The sequence below is a fragment of the Cataglyphis hispanica genome, chromosome 20 (genome assembly GCF_021464435.1).
Source record: "Cataglyphis hispanica isolate Lineage 1 chromosome 20, ULB_Chis1_1.0, whole genome shotgun sequence".
In the NCBI taxonomy this organism is placed as follows: Eukaryota; Metazoa; Arthropoda; class Insecta; order Hymenoptera; family Formicidae; genus Cataglyphis; species Cataglyphis hispanica.
In genome coordinates, this window is record NC_065973.1 from 364,499 (window position 1) to 385,622 (window position 21,124).

General features: G+C 35.8%; 1 protein-coding gene and 1 long non-coding RNA gene across 3 annotated transcripts in view; one reads left to right on the forward strand and one right to left on the reverse strand.

Annotated features, from left to right (window-relative positions):
* LOC126857012 (lachesin-like) overlaps nucleotides 1-21,124 on the forward strand; it is a 194,548-nt gene that overhangs the window by 121,319 nt on the left and 52,105 nt on the right. For both annotated transcript variants that reach the window (XM_050606079.1, XM_050606078.1), the window contains 3 exons: nucleotides 6,588-6,795; nucleotides 12,934-13,092; nucleotides 13,270-13,398. In XM_050606079.1, the coding sequence (XP_050462036.1) occupies nucleotides 6,597-6,795; nucleotides 12,934-13,092; nucleotides 13,270-13,398 (487 nt within the window). In that variant the 5' untranslated portion in view covers nucleotides 6,588-6,596. The remainder of the gene's footprint in view (nucleotides 1-6,587; nucleotides 6,796-12,933; nucleotides 13,093-13,269; nucleotides 13,399-21,124) is intronic.
* LOC126857037 (uncharacterized) overlaps nucleotides 14,685-21,124 on the reverse strand; it is a 75,201-nt gene continuing 68,761 nt past the window's right edge. The window contains exon 4 of the long non-coding RNA XR_007688437.1: nucleotides 14,685-20,466. This is a non-coding gene — a long non-coding RNA (uncharacterized LOC126857037). The remainder of the gene's footprint in view (nucleotides 20,467-21,124) is intronic.

Sequence of the window (21,124 nt, forward strand, 5' to 3'; positions counted from 1 at the left end):
TTTTTGTAAAATCTGACGATGACGGTTTATTGTATTGCACAAAAATGAAAAGCGAAAATTCAAAACGCATCTATCTACTCTAATAAAATTAATAACATAAACGCGTAAAGTCTTTCTCTCTCTTTCAATGGAAAAGTTAATCCTCGTTTTTTCGGAAAACAAAGTTAACACCATAAAATTTTATAAATAAAAGTAAAAAAAAAATTATTGCGTGCATTTCTTCAAGTTCGAATCATTAGTACTTAATGCACCTATTAAACAAACTATCACTCCTGATAGGTAGATGGAACGTCGCATGGATTCTCCGATCTAAAGACCTCGACAGCTTGGGGTTAAGTGGTTGTAATACATTCAACCGGAATGTGGTCCAACTTTCCACATATACAATGACCGGACGGGGGATGAGAGGGTTGGCTCAGTTCGCCGCTCTTTCGCTTTCCACGGCTCTATATAAACCGCCTAGGTCTAGTGAATGTGTTTGCGGGGAATACCGTAGAGTACTCGCGTGGAAGAAGAACGTTGGAAAGGACGTTGGAGGAGAGTTGATCTTGACGTTAACTATAGGTCTCTCGGTCCAGACGTTCTCGCCGGGTTGGAAAAGGGTAGCGGGTGCGGGATAGGAGGGAGAGAAACGACGTGGAAGAAAAGAAGACAGCGACAGTAGCGTAGCCTGCGCCAAGCCAGACTGGACGGCGCTGAGCTCGTCGCCCTCGTAGTAAACAAAGCTGTAACTCTCCTCTCGCATTGAGGAATCAATGCTTCGTGCCGCGCTCTTGGGGGAACAAACTCCTAGAGAGCAAACCCATTCCATCTCTCTCTCTCTCTCTCTCTCTCTTTCTTTCTCTTTTACTCTCGCACATCCATCTTAGTTTTGGTGTGGCTTGCATGCTGATGCATTGGGAAGCGAGTCGGAAAGATGGTCACTCGAACTTGCTTTCCGTGTAGCTCTTTATATGTCTCCCGCACGTGCTAAACCCGAAACTTAACGGTACGCCGATATTACATTATCGAGATGACGTAAGTGACAACTTAGAGATCGATATAAAGCAGAAAAGTTCATTTTTAATAGATTTTAATAGATTTTAATAGATTGGACGTTGTGTTTTTGATGCTATTACAATATTTTTATCACTTAAATACATATTTTTATTTTTTTAAATTATAGCACACTGCAATATTTTTCTCGTCCCCTTGCGATTCTAATCTTAAAAAAGACATGTTAAATCGATACTCGCAAGTATTTGTTGTTTCTTTTCCTCGATGTTGATTGATTATTTCAATATTACGCTGTACATTATTTTATATTAATAAAAATCTGTCATGGCTGCGTATTTGACAATTCAAATATTATATATATATATATATATATATATATATATATATATATATATATATAATTTTAATTTAATTGATTTTGAAAAAATAGATAATACATATTAGTTATACAGATTATTATATTACATACAATTAATTTTATAATAGTTATATGTATTTTATAATAGATGCGTGCCCTAACCACGTGCCCTAACCGCGTGCCCTACTCGCGTGCCCTAATAGAATGCCCTAATATAATGCATCGTAGGCTGCTTCCGTTGGGCCAGTTGGACTTACCTTTCGTTAATCCTGGCCATATTAATTCTGGCTACGTCTAGCCAAAGATGTATAGCTTCGACCCCTTATCAAAGGTCAATGAAGGAAAAAAATTCCTTTTGTCGCCGATACATAAGCATAATTTTTGCTCGTTTATGACATGACAGTTTGTCATGCATCGTTTTAATATAACTTTGCTTTAATCAATCTAATGCCAAGTTATCGATCAAATTTAATAATTGATTGAAGTAATAATATTTAATCCTAATAAAATAAAATTAAATTAAATTATAAAATTAATAATAATATAAGATTTAACATTTATAATAACAATATAATAATATTTACATATAATAATAGTATAATAATATAATATTCACATAATATAGGATACGCGTAGCGTATCCTAATACTTCAATCAATTATTAAATTTGATTGATAATTTGATTTTCAGTCAAATTATTCATATATCAAATTATACGACACATAAATGTTTTATTAATTTTATTTTAATATAAATTACATATTATTATAAATATTATATATTATTATAAGATTAAACATTATTACTTCACTCAATAATTAAATTTGATTGATAACTTGGCAGATTGACTAAAGTAAAATTAAAACGATGCATGAAACTATTTTAAACTGTCTAAGGTTTCTTTGCTATGATAATAAAGATGGATGGGCTATGAAAAATTATGACAAAATTGGCGCATCACAATAATTATCAATATTTCATATAAGAAATAAAGTTATAGCGTCTTCTGCATTAAATAATTTAAATAAAATTTCTATTGAGAAAAATATTTTATATTTTTTCAATTTTTCGTTTTAATTTATATTTTAAATTATATTTCTAATATGTTTTAATATATATTTAAAAAGTCTATTAAAAGTTATTTGATTTTATTTATTCTAGCCCATCCATTTTGAGGCAACGGATCTATTTACAATCTACAATTTACATTTGCATCTACAATATCTACGGATCCGTCACCTCAAAATAAAATAAAATTTATCACTCACCGGCACTGATGCGCAACAGCGGAGATTTGGTCTTGAGGCTACGTTGTCTGCAACACACAAATATAAAATTCAAATTATAACAACGTTTAAAATAATTATTAATATTTCAAAAAATTATTATTGTATGCATCAAATTTTATATCCAATAATATAGTATAATAATAAGAAGGTATATAAATATGGAATAATTTTATAAATTTTAAAAAAGAAAACTATTTTAAATAAAAACTTTTATGAGTCTCTCTTGTTTAAACTATTCAAACAATGATCGAATGGAATTAATGCGTGTGCGGGATTTATAATACATAATATAAAAATAATAATACTCACCCTTGGGTTGCTCCGCCGGTGCAGGATGCCTCTCCTAGGCCTCCTCCTCCTCCTCCTCTCAGGTTGATTCACACGCGCGATATTTTAAGTGCGGCACTCCCGCACTTTTATTAAAATATACTTCTGCACTTGTACGCGCGATACTTTGAACGACACTCCCGCACTTTCAAACTTTGGCACGATCGAACTCCGTTTCACGCGAGAATCGTCAACTACGAGTCGACAACTTTATTGCTCGAGCGTTGCTGTATGACTGATAATAAACCGTAAGACGTTAACCATAGCGCGCTAATGTTTACATCGCCAAGGCCGAGTACAATGTTATTGTTTACGCGGCCGAAAATATGTAACGTATATACGGTGTGTTAAATAATACAAGTATTTTATAGATTAATTATTTAATAAACGATTAATATATCAGGGAGCTTATTATTATATTAATCATTATTCGAACCTGACTATTTTATTACGCGTTCTCAAGTCGAATCATATTTAAATTATTAAAAAATCGAATAACGATAAAATATGGGATAAAATATAATTAAAAATCAAATTTTGAAAGAAATAATTATTGTTTATAAAAAGAGAAAGATCGCGATAAACAATAATTTACAATTTTGATTCTAATCATTTCGATTCTTGATTAAAACGTCACGCAAAATACGCGCTTCGGAATTTATCCATTATGATATAATTACGTATTATTCAAAATTTAAAGTGTGTGAAAGATAGATACTTATTTATGATATTAAATTATTTCCCGATACTTGTCGCGATCGCGTTGAGTAGAGAAATTTGATGGAATGTCTCGCGTTCTACTTCCTTACTGTTCGAGTGTCGTCGTGAGAATAATAAAGTTGTTAGCCATAACACGTTAAGAATAGCGCGCTAATGTTTATGTCGTCAAGGCCGTGTTATGTTTTGATTATTCGTTGCCGAAATATTTTCCATACTATGACGTATATACAAACGAAATATTAAATTATACATGTATTTTGAATTATAAATCAATTATTAAATTATCAATTAATATATTACAAAGTTTATTAAATCAATACTGGCAATATTGTTACCTCTTTTTCGCGATGCTAATTGGTTATCTCGATGCATTGAACATTACTTGATATCAATAAAAGCTTGTCATAACTGAGCGATACATTTGATAGTTTAAATATTAAATGGGTGTGTAATTTTTATTTAATTTATTTTGAGAAAACTGGAATTAATATGTAAGTAATTATATACATACACACACACACACGCACATAAAATAAATGACGCGCGCGTAACGCGCGTTTATATTCTAGTATTGAGTACGATAAAAACGATGAGAAAAAGTGAATTCAAGTTAATGCTATTATAATGGCAATTGAAGAAAATTGTATAATAATATTCTCTTTGATCCACAAACCAGAAAGATTAAAAGAATCGAATGAAGGACGCCTATTATTTCAGAATAAGCATGGACTTCCTATCCTTACTCATATCTTTTGATATTTGGATCTTCTCCAAGAATTTTCGAAAAAATATTATAAAATTGAAGGAGTTCCTCCAAACGTATGAGAAGTAGTACATCAGATATGCTTAATATTTTCCTTTTGTTCTCGATAAATTTTTCCAACACCGATAAAGTAAATGTATTTTTGTAAAGTGAAATTTTACCTAAATTATTTTATGATTAATGATTATCTTAACGCGTATATAATTTGCATGCAAAGGAAAGGCGTTGTATTCTCTAAAGAATTGTCACCTTTATGAAAATAGATCGAATCATGTGATAGAGAAAATAATTAAAAACTGGAACGTCTTTTTCATGAGCGAGAGAGAGAGAGAGAGAGCAGTCAAACTGTATATAATATAACTTAAAATTATAATTAGAAGATCTTTTCCACTTAACACGTAGTTGAAATTACGGACTTAATTTTCATAGAAAGAAAAGTAATTAACCGCAGCTTGAGCGCCGGAAAGGCAAATGACGAAAGTGCAAATGATGTCAACTGCGTTTCTCGGTATTCGTACAATTTCATGGAAAGCCGAGAATTCCTCGTCTAGATTCGTATGGATTTCTGCGAAGATAACCGCTGATATCCGCCATGGCAAAAGCGACTGGATAAATGGTGAACGAAAATTCGCTTACGCTCGAAAGACACGAGAAACGATTACGAAACGATCTCCTTGGTTCTTCGAAGCGAACAGTTACGCGTTTCCATCGCGTAACTTACGGCTATAGAAAAATCTCATTCTCTTCTATATATTTAATCTCGATTCCGTTAAAAATCGCTTCAAGTATGTATTCACAACTTTAGTTTGTTAGCTAAATTATATATAATTGTATTTTTATATGATAAATTAGTATAGATACACTATAATAATAACAGAATTGTGTATACAATAATTGTAATCGTATATTTAGAATAAAAGACGGTAAAATTTTCCGAGCGTCGTTCTGTTTTACTTTAATCGCGCAAGCTTCTCGCCAACATCGCGGGTTAACATCGCGCAGAGAGTTATCACGATGGCACAATATAGCCTGTCTGTACAACGCGGTGCATTTGCACATTGTGAAAAGGGGACGGGCTGTGTTGAAGTAAGTGCAACGGTTCCTCGTGCCCGAGCGAAAGAACTCTCGCTGCCCCTTCTTATTTCTCCAGAGACTTTTCGCGAGCGAGCGCGACCGAGAGAGATCAGAATTCCTCTTTATTCTTTCCTCGTCTCTCTTTCTCGTTTGCCTTTGTTACCGCTCGTCGTCGGCCTTCACTTTCTTCGACGTGAATGGGAAAATCGGCTAAATATCTCCGAAGCACTCACTTCCGCATCCCGTTGTCGCAATACTTTCTACTTATCTCTGCCTCTCTTATTTTGTTTTCTTCCTCGAAGAGAGAAGACGGCTACATATTTCAATGATAATAACAATCGGCGTCATTCAACGCTACTATGCAGAAGGCAACAGCCCGGAATCTCAATAAGCGGTCATTTCAATGATGGGGCTTGACGGGAGCTTGACCAAGCTTTTATTCGTCAGGGGAAAACTTTGCTCGTATAAAACATCAAACGCACATCACAATATGCATATATATATATATATATATATATATATATATATATATATATATATATATATATTGCGCGTTAGTACGTATATCATGGAGGATATTCTGTAAAGGATACTCGCGAAATCCCGGAGCGATTTATCCCGCTTGGTGAATATCTATAACCATAGTAGGTTTGTAGATCGCTCAGTGCTTGAAAGTATCATTGATCATCCGTCCCGGATTCATGAATCTCATTTCTCCTTGTTCCGCGTTCCTTTCTTCGTATCGTCACTGTACATCTTTATTCTTCATTTTCCACGATATCCAGAGTTTACGGCACAACTAAGAAAATATGCATCCATCCAGTCGAGATTGCCAAAGTTTTCGGGGAATTTTTATTCGGGATAAAATATACAGACACGAGACTCTTGTATTAATCAGAAGATAAGACAGAAATCAGGCAATATTTTCACGAATAGATGCATAATTTTTAACTTGAAAAATATCTGCGGAAAACGCCATATTGCAAAGTATAGCAATTTCCTATTATATACGCGACTCTGTAAACTATTTACGATATAATATGATATCCGTCCGTTTCAGGTGGCCTGGATGCTTTTCGACAAGAGCGCTATCCTGACGGTACAGAATCACGTTATTACCAGGAACCCCAGAATATCCGTGTCGCACGATAAGCACAGGACCTGGTTCCTACATATCAACGACGTGCACGAGGAGGACAAGGGAAAGTACATGTGCCAGATTAACACTGCCGCCGCCAAAACGCAATATGGCTATCTACACGTTGTAGGTGAGAACGCGTAGATTTGAAAAATACATTGACGTATCATTAAAATATTGCTTAATTTTATTTATATATATTTCTATAGTATTATATTAAAATATTATATTAATATTATATTAATATTAATATTATATTAAAATGGCAATAGTAATTAAATCGGAAAGACATGTTTGCATTATTGTCCGAAAAATATACTTTGAATTTTTAATAATTACTCATTCTTTTATTAATTTCAAGTTTTAAACTATCAATAAATTATAACTGCATTTTATTAAAAAGTAGAGAGAAATATACATTCTTTTATGAGAAATAATTATTTTTATAAACAAAGACTCATATTTCTTTCGATATCACGATAGCCTGTCATGTTTTATTGTTTCCAAGAAGAAAAAGAATTATCTCATATACGTTTTGCGTTAATTCTGTTGCACCATTAGCAGACAACATTCCCCGATCGATTGTTATTTACGATCTTATTGTATCGCACTGTGAACCCATTAGATCCTTCGAATAAATCTCATTTCGCGTAATGGAGTCAGCTTACCGTCGCAAAGTTTTGCGCGAAACAGAGCGTAAGCATTTTATCGCAGCCATCTAAACAGATTTATATTTAGAGAGAGAGAGAGAGAGAGAGCGAGAGAACACAACGTCCTGCTAATCTTACACATAAGAGCAACAACGGAATCATAATAATTTCATCGGAAGAGAGTATATCAATAAGGCCCCGAGGCGCTCGCCGCAGCCATCTCTCTGCCAGTCGGGGAGAACATATTAATATCTCGAGTTTTGACATCTCGGCTACAGCCAGGCCGTTGAAGCGAGAGCGACGATACTCGGGGACGGATGCGTCGGTGGAGAGTAATCAGCGGGCTAGATTAATTGTTTCCGCGGGACTCTTGCCCTCCGTTGCGCAAACACACGCAAGATTTGCCGGCGCGGCATTCCCACACGACACTCTCGACTGATAATGTCGATAATGCCCCGACACAATGGCGATCTGCCATGACTACATTTCGCGCATATAACGAGCCTCGCCGACGTATTTTAAGTATTATACTGTCTCTTTAGGTATTATTTGCCGCGCGAGATAACCGTGTAGTAATAGTTCGTCGAGCGGAACGATTTTTTATTGAATAGAAAAAGGATGCGTGAAACTTGATATTTAATCTTTATATATAAATCTGATTCATTATAAATCCAATGAATAAATAAGAATTTAAAGGAGAGATTTTGAATAGAAAGATTGCATCTCGTTTTGATTCTCGCTAAAATATACCGCGAGAATATATATGTGGTAGCGTTGAAAAATCGATATTCTTAGCCACGATGCAAACATTCGGTGATGATATCGCTAACTTTGTGACTAGGTGAACGTATCGGATATCATATATCCCTTGTTGCCGTCTCTCTATTTAGTTACGGAATCCCCTTCTTGGTCTCTCCGCCGCTCTTGCGGTCGACCAGCGCATCTCCGTAAATAAAGCGGAAGAAGCCCGGGACCATCTGACTTTTATTCGATTTAAAGGCGAATTGGCCGGCTTAAAACTGGTAAAGAAGCCGCGAAACTGAGAAGCAGACAATATAATGTACCACCGCGTCTTTTGATGGCGCTGAAAATTCCTCTTGCATTCACTCCACGTTATATACGCAGGATGAGCCAAATTGTTTTACAGACTGTTTTCTCGGAAACTGCTATAAATAATAACGAGAGAAATATATCTTTCGTATCTTAAGAGCCACTTACGAGACAAACAACTTATTGTTGGATATCCTATTTTCAGGGCAATTTTTTTAATTTTTTTAAATATAATTTTAGATTTAAAGAAAAAAATTTATACAAAAAAAAAGTGCCTCCTTTATTTTTTAAATGTTTCTTTAAAAAAAAAGTAAATCCTATTTGAAATGTTTTTCCACATTTTTGCATATTACTCAATTAAAATGATTTGTATGAAAAGATTAGAAAAATAAATTCATATAAGAAAAACATTTGTTGACATTTGTATGTGTATGTCGCATATGTGTGGGAGTTTTTCATTTAAATGCTATATCCTTTTTAAATCGAATTTCTGTATTACCAAGCGCACAAATTATACCGGTTATATCAATCAAGAAGCGTATCGTATTATGTATTATGGGATGAGTTTGATGTTAGATTCTCTAAGGGCATACCGTAATTAGCAATCTACAGTTTACAATGACTTCATTCACGACGGAACTCGATAATTATCCCCGGTACAATTCCCTCTTTTGAATGTTAATTGTAATATGCAGTCGAAACAAAGCAACGTTTAGAATTATTACAACGACGATGCATCTCTCTCTCTCTCTCTCTCTCTCTCTCTCTCTCTCTCTCTATTTCTCTCTCCTATTTGTTAGATTCGCATCTTTCTCTACCGCAAAAAAAAAAAATGTTTTCCAATTCTATGATTGATTCTGAAATCTACATTTAAAACTGTGTGTATGTGTGTGTGTGTGTGTGTGTGTGTGTCTGGATACTACTGCCATTAATTTCATTCTAGAGAGCGTGACATTACTAAAACAGCATGCATCAGCCAGATTCGTCATTTTTCGAAACGAGATAAAATATTTTTCTTTTGTCTCGGAAAAACCTGAAAGAGATTCAGGGGCCTCGATACGACGATAAAATGACAATCCCGTTTAGAATCGTCAATATTTGGATATTCAGACGCGCGATACACACGCGTAATGTATATTTTTGTACACGTCGAAGGGAAAATATCGGGGTAGTTATCGGCACGTTGTTCGCGCGCGTGTGTTTACCCTCAGGTTATCCTCCGCAGACTGGCATCGTCGCGTCGTTGCGAGCGATCTCTCCTCGAGCGAACGTCTCTCGAACGTTGCTGCCGGAGACTTTAGGACAAGTTAACGCACAACAGCGACGCGGTAACACGCGCGGCGTTTGCGCTTGAATAATGCATCAACAGACCGTTACGCGACTACGGTGTAACGCTGTGCAGAGACCGAGGGGGGTGAGACCGACCCCTTTCCCCCTCGTGCGCGCGCGCGCGCGCGCATTCAATCTGCCCTTGTTCAACAATTCGGCAACACCCCGCATTAGCATTAATGCGAGATATCGACGGACACCTGCGGTAATTCATAGGATTGGCGGCGTTCCCTTGTATCCGGTGACCATGCCACTATTGCTGAACAAAAAGATTGGAGAAAGAGATTTTTTTTCTTCTTCAATTTGATTGTTAGAGATTATCAAACGGGGAATAATTTATGAACAGTCCTTTACAAATAATCTCCTAATAATAGAATTAATAATTATATCGCCGATAATGGTATCATAATTAATTTTGTGTGGGAGAGAGAGAGAGAGAGAAAGAAATATTTTATTGTTAAAAAACATCGTGTAATATTCCATTTTATCCACCCGATCGTTATAACAATGCAGAATATCAGACAAGATAATTTTACGTTTGTAATAATCGTATAGAGAGATACGTGCAAGGAATAATGGAGATACAATAAAATAATAAAATAATTACAGTAAAATAAAAATACAATAATAATAAAATACAAGAATAAAAGATTTAAAATATGTATATCGTTACATCTATTATATAATTGTAAATATTGTTGTGTGCATGTGCAAATCATAATAATCTAATTTTAAGTTAATTTCCATTATCGGTAAATTAATTAACTTTTTGCTTTTCTTTCTATAAAAATCTACCATATAGAAAATATTTTTCTTCATCGCATATATTTAGAAATTCCCTATTGTGACAATTTTTAATTTCTTCTTTTGAAATTTACTTTATTTCGTTTACGATTTCTCTCGAAATATATGCAAGAACTGTAATTAAAGTGACTCTTGAATTATTATTTAAGAAATCCGATTCTATATCTAAAGTTAGAAATAAATGGATGATTTCCTCGAACGTTAAACGTGACGTGTAGGTATTGTGAGACATGAATAGTATAGAGAAATTAGATACGCGGACGGATTTATTCGTAAATATGTAAAATGGCTATCTTTGCTCTCGCAATTTTACTATTTCCGTGAACATCATCATAAAAATTATTGATTTATTGAACTTTACTCGTGGCAACCGAGATTAATTTTTTTTTCACATATTCCGTTATAATCGACATACATTTTAAGTTTCATCTTGAAAAAGCTTCTTTTTTCCTGTCTCTCTCTCTCCTTTGCGATTTGATAGTCTCAATCGTCCTAATTACATCTACATTGATATTTTTTCTGTGCAGAAAAAAAATTTATTTTATTCTTCATTCGAAAAGAACAGAGTTGACTTTAATTAGCACTATCATTAACTTGATAATGTGTCACGTTAAATTATTGTAATCAATTATATGGTAATCATATGATCACTCTTGCAACGTGTCGATCGTGCCGCAAGTGCCGATTAATTAATTAGTATATGAAGAAGAAGAGTGATTTTGGCTAATGTGTCATATTCGCATATAACTCGTGCGATATGATTTAAGCATATCAGCCAATTCAGCGACTTGCATTTCCAGGTTGATCAACGTCGACGTTGCAGACGACGTATGTCCCTCTACTAATATTATTCGTTACCACGACGACGATATAATTGAATTATACGCCTCTCTCTTGTGCGCACGTACGCACGCACGCTTTAATTCAAGAGCAGCGATGACGTGGTCAATATATGTAGATGCGAGATATCGCTGTCATAGCGCAATTAAATAGAGTTGTCGATAACGCGATGATCGCTATAAATTACAGCTGTGATTTATATAATTTATTCTTTTATGCACGCTTAAAAAGAAATGAAGTTTTCATCATTTATTTATATTATATGTATATAAGAGCGGGGAATTTATATAATAAATATATTGCTTCTATATACATATATATAACTTCTCCCAAACGTACCTTTCCCTCTTTCTCCCTCTCTTTCTTCTTTTTCTCTCTCTCTCTCTCTCTTTGCAATATGTGTATCGTGCCGGCGATAACGAACACGTGTGCGGTAGAAACTGTAAAAGTGCCGTTTCTGCTTAATACTTGCCGCTTAATTTTTAGCGAGTAATGTCACTTTAAACTCTTTGACGCAAGTGCGCGGCATTCATAAATTATGAATAAACGTTATGTGTACCACGTGTACTACATTCTGCGCTCCAACTCAATAATATTATCATGTCGCTTTAATTTCGGCATAAAAATCATATTAAAGATCAAATGAAATGAAAGAAATCTTTCGGTAATAATATTTTCTTCCTCATTCTCAACGCAAAGAAAGTAGAATCATTCTCTGAATATTGATTTAATAGAATAATCTTTTAATATATATCGAAATATTTATCAAAACATAAAATTGCGTCTTTTGTATCTACAAATCTTATCGCGATCTTCTTGTAGTGCAAATTGATTCGAATCTGATTGAACGGTCTCTCCTCGCAGGAAAATCGTGCATCGGTTTGATTTTTCATCGGTTATTACGTTAACGTAGGATTCCGTTTCATCTCGATGTTAAGCCCGTTTAGTAATTGCCGAAGGAGAGGAAGAGAAGGACGGAAGGAAGAATCCGTCAAGGGCATGCAAAATAGCGGAGGGCTTGAAAGAACCGCGGCGAAAACGTAGTCCGCTCCGTTCTTTCCATATCTGGGATAAAACGTGACAAGACTTTCCCAGAGTCCCCGCCAATCCTTCAGAACATTTCTCTTACAGCGGAGAAGGCGCTTCTTATCATTACGAGTGATTACGAGTTTTTCACGGGCGTTTCCTTCCAACTCGCCTCTTATCTGTGCGCCATTTCTTACCTGCTATTCCCGTATATACGTGGTACTCGCTTCTTTTAAATTTATCAATGAAAATCGTTTTCTATTGTCAATTGAATCGCGTTTCTCTGCACATGTGTGTCAATATTTGTCTATATATATATATATTAATGGCTTGTATATATTCACAATTGCGATATATATATTATATTAATTGTTAGCTACATTAATTCTAAATAATTAGAGATACGAATAATATATATTTGGATACAATATTCACGATTGACGACAGAGTATGCATAGAAAATGATCATTTTTAGCGATCTATAAATCGAGATGATTGCAAATAAAAAAATGAATAAATTTTGTATGACCTTTTACAATCGATTAAACTCTACGTTTTCATTGTTACAGTGCCACCGAACATCGACGATTCGCAAAGTTCGTCGGACGCAATCGTTCGCGAGGGCGCCAATGTGACTCTCACCTGCAAAGCGACCGGAAGTCCAACGCCTAGTATTCGTTGGAAACGAGACGACGGTTCCAAGATATCGATCAACAAAACTTTATCCGGTAATATTAATATTAATTTCGTACAACGAAACTTTATGCTTCGGCAAGCGTGAAGCAGTATATCATCATTTTCAAACGTAATGGAGTAATTAAAAATATATGTCAATGTGCGAAATAATTAACCGCAACCGATCGATTTGCATTCATATAACGGGACGATACGATCGTGGTTTTCAGTGGCGGAATGGGAAGGTGAAACACTGGAAATGGCAAAGATTTCGAGACTGGATATGGGTGCATATTTATGCATTGCTAGCAACGGCATACCACCCACAGTCAGCAAGCAGATTAAAGTTTCGGTCGACTGTAAGTACACATTTTATCCATTTTTCTTTTTTTTATTGTACCGAAAATGATCTGTCCAAGACGTTTTTACATTATACGACACATGAAAATAATCACTCGTAATATGTAATAAATGCATTCACACACACACGTACATATTAATACTTGACGAAAAAATATTTTCTCGTGTCATATCGTTGAGTATACAATAAACGAATAAACTACAATCCAAAAATTTTATTTTACAAGTCGATATTGTTTTCATTTAAAAGTCACGGAAAAATAAAAAAAAAAGAGATCACATAACTAGATTTTAGTCAATCAGATTTCTCGCGGGAGTAAAGGTATCTGTCGACAAATAACGTATAGGCTGCTACAGCTGTAAGGTAGCCTCTAAGTAGCAACTGTGGCACCGGAATACAGTACGATACTCCAGAAAGGGGTTTAACAACATACAATTTAATAACATAGAAAGGAAACTGGCGACAAAGCGGTCTTTACCGGGTATTTCGCCTCTCTTTCTCCCTCTCTCTCTTTTTCACTCCTATGCTTCTAGGCTGTTTCCCGCTGGGCTAAAATAAACGTGCAAGTGAACGAGAGAAAAGAAAAGAGGGAGACGGCAACGGGAAAAGTAGCGAATGGGGCGTTGAAAGTCACAATCATGTGTGACTGCGCGTGTCAGGGGGACATAGAGAGGGGAAGAGAAGAGAAAGAAGAGACGGCATCGGGGTTCCCCGGTGAGACATAAAAGTAAGCTCGGGCGAACCGCGACACACCATTACGCCGTTTCTACCCCTGTACTTGCCTATTGTTACGTTACTGCTCCTCCTAAATACCGGGCACGTGCCTCTTCCCCATGACACGCTCGCGCTCACCACGACGCTTGTTTTGCCTCTGCTTCCGTCGTATTCGAGTAAGAGCTTTCGCCGCATATCGAAGTGAATCGTCCTTTTTGCACATTTTGTTATTTTTAAGGTTTTATTCGCGAATCTCATACCGATTAATTATAGATGCAAAAGTTTATAGTGTTTAATTTTTTTTAGCATTGTTCTTTTTTAGTTTCTTCAGTTTAAGTGGTATCCTAATTTATTATCTATAGATTGTCTGAATAAGATTAATTGATTTGAAGAGTGTATTTTGGGAAAAGTTTATATTTTCAATTTGAATATAATACGGAGAAAAGATTTTAAAAAAATCTACTTGTCAAGATTGTGTTCTATTGTTTGAAATAAAATCTGACATTTAAATCTGAAGGAAATATTTTTTTAGAATTATTAATTATGATTTTTTTTTTTTTTTTGGTCACACTTAAAGTATATAGCGAGAAACAGAAGGTATTATAGTATCCAATGAAGAAATGACGATTATGGTCTCTCATGCCGTATTGCGCTACCTTTGAAAGCTTTGCAATATTTAATTATTAATTATCTGTAAAGTAAAATTGCATCCGCCTTTTAAGTCGGCTACAAAGAGATGATGAGAAACGATGGAGGCGGAAGTTTGTCGGGGCTTATGCGAAACATAATCTTCGTATTCTTAAGACAGCTCTCTCGAGTTTTCACGTAAGATTCAAACCGAAACTGCGCACGCGGAAGATGCGGCGAAAATATAAATAAGAAAATAACAAAGATTGACGATTTATATACATGTAATTAATTTATTAATTCAACAGCGTGTCAGAAAAATCCCTTGTAATTACGATACGAATGAGACGTCTCTTGAAAGCTGATGACAAAGAAAGGAAAGAGATATTTGCCGCTGTTCTCAACGCGGATACACCATAGATTATCCTTTTAGGCGTTCTTTAATTTTATTTGTGGCAATGTAACTTAACAAAGGCTTTTGTCAACGAATATTATTCTGGGCTCTTTTCAATTTATAAATTACGATTGAGTAATAATGCAATTGTCTACAATATGTCTTATTATTGTCGTCGCGACGAGAAATTATATAAGAAATTGGCTAGAAAATTGTTGTTGCGCTTTGCAAATGTTCGCTTTAGATGCATCGTGTATTTTCGCGAGAAATAAGACACAATATAATGCCGGAATTCGGTATGTACTGAAAGAGTAATGCAATTCTATATAGAATGCAAATATCAGAAATAAAATAAGGTTTTATATAATACTATCTTTATTAATGCAAATATTTTTGAACACTTTGCAATCCCTCTATATCATTATAATAATCATTCAGTTTAATTATATGTATTAAGCCTATATAATGTAATTATATAGTAGAACGATTAATCTGTTATTATGCAAATTAGACAATAATGCATTTAGACAAATTTGTTTCAACGATCGGTGCTGAAGATTAATAGCTAGTGTCCGCAAAATCTCATAATAAACATTGTATATTTAGTAATATGAATTATATGTATACCTATTGTATAAATTATAAATTTATTGTGAATTATATATCTATTTGGCAATTAAGCAGTACACATTTTTATTCAATTTCTCGTTTCAATCGCTCGTATCAACTCATTCAAGAGAAACACTTTTAATATTAGCTTTTTCATTGACCCGTGGCTATTTTATATTATAACTTGTTTGCGTATCACAGGGTATTTCATTGGGTCAATAACATCAGCACGAGTTTCAGTAGTAACGAGGAATCGGTCGTGTGTGCCGACTCTGAATATTTTGTCAGGCCGGAGGAATTTTTACGTTCCATTCGCAATATAAAGTTTTTCTAAATAGCCGTAGGACCTATTTTGCTATCGGTGTACAGGATATCATTAAGAGTTATGAATACGATACGAATGTTTTTTGTTTGATATATAAGAAAATAATAATATTTTACATATAAAAATCAACAATCAATAATAAAGTAATGGAGCATTTTAGCGATGATAACTAGACGACATATTTTTAGATGGAGGGAATATAGCAGAGTTTTGCAGAGCTAAGAGATCAACGTAACGCTCTTTGCGCGTTTTTATGCGTTCAAACGGAGATTAATTAAATCGGTCGGACAGATTACAAGCATCTACCGGCGATCCTCTTGGTCTGACGACATTACAAGTTTACGGGCCTGAAAAAGCATTATATATACGAATAGGTTTTTCAGCCCTCCCTCGATGCCGCCGTTTTATTCCTCGTACAGCTTCGTGCAACGTGACGTATAACGCGGTGAATATATATTGTAGGATAATTATAGAGACAACTCGCGTTGTGTGTCGCACAAATATATCGTTGCCATACGCCTGCAAACGTCTCGCGAAATCTATTTTCATTCTCGAATGCGTGGCAATGCGATCGCACTGCCGCATTTATGACGACGCATTTGTTTGCCAGCAAATGTAATTTCAGTAAACACAATTGAACTCCCTTGTTGCAGTTATTAATACAGTTAACGGAAAAGCAAACATTGTATCGTTGGTATAATTATTAATATTCTGCAAGTGTTGATATTCGGGGAAGGTATATAGGTAGGAGAGAAGGACAAATGTATACGTTTATATTTAGATATTTTATTCGCGCGTATTATACTTGTAAAGTTATAATATCATAACGCATACATCCCTCGTAAATACCGTCGTTTTTTTTTTTTTTTTTTTTTCATTTTTACGTTGCAGTTAACATGATAATTCTAGTTCAAGAATTGTGTACAGTTTTTGCCATATTTTTTTTTTTTTTTGTTTGCTGAAAAAAATATTTACATATCGTGCTTTTCCTTCTCGGCATTGTTCACGACTTTTAATCAGTTCTTTATGATAATCACGCGGAGCATAATTTTATGTATGCGCTCTAATTTACGAGAATGCAAAACGATATGCGTATCTCGTCAAAGTACATCATTTCCGGCAACATAACGTTCCGCTAAAGAATATAATTTTTGACTTTCATTAGTTAGCGCGAATTTAGAATGATAAAGTCGCCATTTCCGACTCGGACAGACGGACTTGTTGATGAAGGGGAGAAAGCCGAAATTACGTGTAGCGCGTTCTGCATAAATTTCCATTAAGAAACGCGAGTGTGTAAACTAGAATTTTTGAATAAAGTTCCCGAAAATGCTCAACCTCTCATTTTCATAAAATTTCACGGCAACATCCCAAATAATTTCAATCGAGAGGATACTTGAAAGGATTTTTGATACAAATGAAATTAAATCGAGACATGAATAATAGAAAATCCAATTTTGACTTCATATTTATATTCATTTATATTCATTTATATGAAATTATTATTTTTTTTTTAAGTTAATAATTTCATGAATTCAGTCATCAAAATTTATAAATGATAAATACAAGTTAAACATTTGTACAAACGTATCTTGTGCGTTTTTAAATCATAGCCAGTCTTCACGGATTGAGATTCGCGTTTATTCGGCATTCGCCGACCGACAACACGCCAACGCGACAAATGGTTTGATCTATTCCAGAATCCGATTTGCAATAAACGGAGGGGACGCGATAAACTATTCGCACGCAGGTAGACAGTAGTAACGGGAACTTGGTGCGATTCGTCACGGGGTTCGTGCTAATTTTATTTATTGCCCTCTCACCCGCCACCAAAGATACTGGCTAGACGAGGGCGGGACAAGGGCTGAGATGAGGTTGCAGGTCACGAAAAGAATCGTTTTAATTTATTCGAACGTGTCCGTCGTTCGCGTAGGCAAGTATAGGTATCGCATTCGAGGGGAGAATGTAACGGCGAAACATTGCAGAGAATGCGGCACGGGGAGATGGTAGGAATGGTTATATCGGAGGTGGCGAAAGGGGGTGGCGGCAACGGCGTCGCCGTAGTCACGTATAAGCAGTGACTCAGGCACGATCCTTTTCTCGCTCTCTCTCTCTCTCTCTCTCTCTGTCTCTTTTTCCTTCACCCCTTTCCTCCTCTTCTTGTCTCCCCGGTGCTAACGTTTCCCTCTGCCTCCTCGTCCTGCGTTTTCCACCCTCGGTGCTTCCAGTAGCAATCTGTTATTAAAATCAGCAACGAGAAAAATCCGTGCCGTATCTCGGCGAGACGCGGACCGGTGCGCAACGACAGACGTGTTACGGCAAAAATTAAGCCACCTGCAAACTCGGAGATGGAATTACGTAAAGGTGCGGCCTTATTGACGCGCTGATGCTAAAAATCTTAACTGAGAGAGAAAGGAATCCACGCGGTGGATAATTGCCGACAATTGTACGATCACGAGGGAGGACTTTGCTTTGTTTTAGAATAATTTTATGCGTAAAATGTATTTCTCCAATCTTTTAATGGATATCTTCTCCGATAAATAAATCTCGCATTAATGAGAAAAATGTGAGAGTTGCAAAAATACACGCGCGCGCGCTATTCTTTTCTCGAATAAAAATTTATTATGATACGATCATTAATTCCATACCGCCCATCGCGTTTCGCTGCGATTCTTTTGACGGAACCGCAGCGATGAAACCGAGTACGAGGATACTGTTTGTTTCGATTACGTGCAAGAGATGAATATACGTTCGCAAATAACTAAATGTTGATTTTAGAAGATTGTCTTTCGAAACGTGTTTTTATCGCCCTTTCGCACTCCTCACTAAACGATTTTTAACGAGAAATCCGGTGCAGGAAAAAAAAAGATTATACAGAAAATTTGTTAAATATTTACAGCTTCTCACGCACAAAAGTGGGTAGTATCGCATCAATTACAGTATCATTTTTGTATGAAATCATTAATGGGTCGCGCGACTTTTGATGAAACAAGATTTAGCGCCTATGATACGGAAAATATTGATCTATACATCGATAAACATGGCGTGGATGCGGGACGGAGAGAGCGGCGGGAAGGAAATAGTGTTTTTATTTGTTCTTTTTTTCTCTTTCGAAAAAAAAGGGTCCAACATTTTGATTTAAATGCTAGCCTACAACATCCATTCTGATCGAAACGATCGTGCTTATCGTGTTTGCCGATTGTAATTTAATTGTCCAACGCCCGAGGAAATTGGAATTCTGCTTGTAGCACACGCCACGTGGGCGCCGATATTACAGATCGGCATTTGAATCCATCGATTTCGATTTATCCGAGTAAAGCCTGGAAATCATCTGCTTTCCCGACCAGTGAAAATGCGATTTCATGACCCTCGCGAAAATTTATCGATAAATTTAAAATTAATTGTTACTTTACAACAGATATATATCGTCGCTCTCTTATCATTAAATTTCTAGTCTCGCATCGACCGGCTATTACATTGCACGAAAGTGCCTCTCTTGGAGTATTGTTCACGATATTAATCCCTTCAACGTAATGAATCCCATTTTGTTAAAAAAAGAAAGAAACAAACTAACTTTTCATCTCTCCGGTAATAAGATAAAATTCGACATATCAATCATTATCGAGATGAATATCATCAAAATATTATCGATCGTATATCGATATTTTTTAAACGCTTTATGTTTTTAACTGTTAATGTTTTTAATGCGGTTCGTAGCCATCTCTGCGAATGCAAAATGGCACTATTAAACATATCCTGCCCTTAATGTTTCTCAATTGCGCTGGAATTGCGTTTATCGCTGCGTCGTAAAGTACTACGAAAATCTCCGGCAGATGTGAGTATTAGTGTAATGACGATCGGATTTTCTCATGATATTGATCTTGTCGGAGTGTTCTCGGAGTCTGTCGCGGCAAACAGTCTGGCTGCGCGCGGAAAGAAAAATTGCCACTAAAACGAGAGGGGTTCTCGCGCGCGTCTATTGCGAGGTAGGGCCCTTATCGGCTACGCGAGCTGGCGTTTATTTAAATTTAAAACTGAGGAATCGATCTTGAGCAGCCCCCTCGCGTGCATCCCTCGATTTCGCGATTATCTTTTTTCTCTCTCCTTCTCTCTCTCTCTCTCTCTCTCTCTCGTTATCCCGCCTTTTCCCGCTTTTCCTCCTTTGTTACCAGACGACCCCCCAGCTCGTAGCTTTCTCGCACCTCTAATTCCCGCCTCTTGTCGATCGTCTCTGCGCCCGGCACGTCCCTCGAAAAACTCATTAACGTGTCTCGGTGTGGCCTATCAGCTTTTCCCTCTTGCCCCCTCTTTTCCTTCATTCACCACCACCTTGTGTGCACGAACGAAGAGGCGCAGCATCGGGAAACTCGTTGTAGCGATACGACGAAGCGCCGAGTGTTCTGAGAGAAAGAGAAAAGTATATATTTTCAGAGGATCTCAGGTTGAGCAAAATCAAAATCGTCACAGCGTGATTTTAATTTTTTGAGATATGTTCACACAAAGACAGATTACGCAAAAACGGAAATCACGAAAAACTTTTATTCCATACAATTTTCATTCTAATGATTTGTATCTCTCGGTGATTTAACCCTTTAATATTACATTTTAATTTTTCTATCTTATTATATTTTTTAGCATTTATTTTTGTAATGTTTATAGTAAGGATTGAAAGATGCTAAAAGAAAATATTGTCGAACGTGAGATTTCTAAGTATAAAGTATGTTATGAGAAATGTTGAGAATGTATTCGAGAGTTAATCAAGGCTAACGAACTGAATAGATTAATTATATTTTTTATTATCAAGTAAATTTAATATTTTAAAACGTCGTTTCGAGCAAACTGAGCAATGACTCTACTTGCACCGGAATTTGCTCCAATATTACCTTCCTCTGTAATATTTCAAGCCTTTGTGCCAAATGTCTCCGTAACTAAGCCACGAGTTAAGATTGTCTTAAAGTTACGCGCCGGATTAAGTGTTTGAGAGGGCGCGTAAAATTAAATACAGACTTTCTTTCTCTCTTTTTTCTCGTATGCGTATATATACACACACGGATCTCA